At 59.8% G+C, this 580-nt stretch overlaps 1 protein-coding gene across 1 annotated transcript; it reads left to right on the forward strand.

Moving 5' to 3' along the window:
- Positions 1-5: 5 nt before the first annotated feature.
- Positions 6-575, forward strand: LOC104384758 (heparan sulfate glucosamine 3-O-sulfotransferase 3B1-like; the record flags this gene model as incomplete). Its single annotated transcript, XM_010005690.1, has 1 exon — positions 6-575. A coding segment is annotated over one exon (570 nt), but the record flags the coding sequence as incomplete, so codon positions are not given.
- Positions 576-580: the final 5 nt, after the last annotated feature.

Genomic DNA, 580 nt, shown 5'->3' on the forward strand with positions numbered 1-580 from the left:
AGACCCCCAGCTACTTTGTCACCAAGGAGGCCCCCGCCCGCATCTCCTCCATGTGCAGGGGCACGAAGCTGATCGTGGTGGTGCGGGACCCCGTCACCAGAGCCATCTCCGACTACACCCAGACGCTCTCCAAGAAGCCCGACATCCCCACCTTTGAGAGCCTGACCTTCAAAAACAGGACTACGGGCCTGATCGACACCTCCTGGAGCGCCATCCAGATCGGCATCTATGCCAAGCACCTGGAGAACTGGCTCCTCTACTTCCCCATCGGGCAGCTCCTCTTTGTCAGCGGGGAGAGGCTGATCAGCGACCCCGCGGGGGAGCTGGGCAGGGTCCAGGACTTCCTGGGCCTCAAGAGAATCATCACCGACAAACACTTCTACTTCAACAAGACCAAGGGCTTCCCGTGCCTGAAGAAGGCAGAAGGCAGCAGCAAACCCCACTGCCTGGGGAAGACAAAAGGCAGGACCCACCCTGACATAGACCAGGAGGTGGTGCAGAGGCTGCGGGACTTTTACCGGCCCTTCAACATGAAGTTCTACCAGATGACAGGCCAGGACTTTGGCTGGGACTGAGGCTG

This window comes from Chaetura pelagica, unplaced genomic scaffold, assembly GCF_000747805.2.
Source record: "Chaetura pelagica isolate M959 unplaced genomic scaffold, ChaPel_1.0 C11026055, whole genome shotgun sequence".
In the NCBI taxonomy this organism is placed as follows: domain Eukaryota; kingdom Metazoa; phylum Chordata; class Aves; order Apodiformes; family Apodidae; genus Chaetura; species Chaetura pelagica.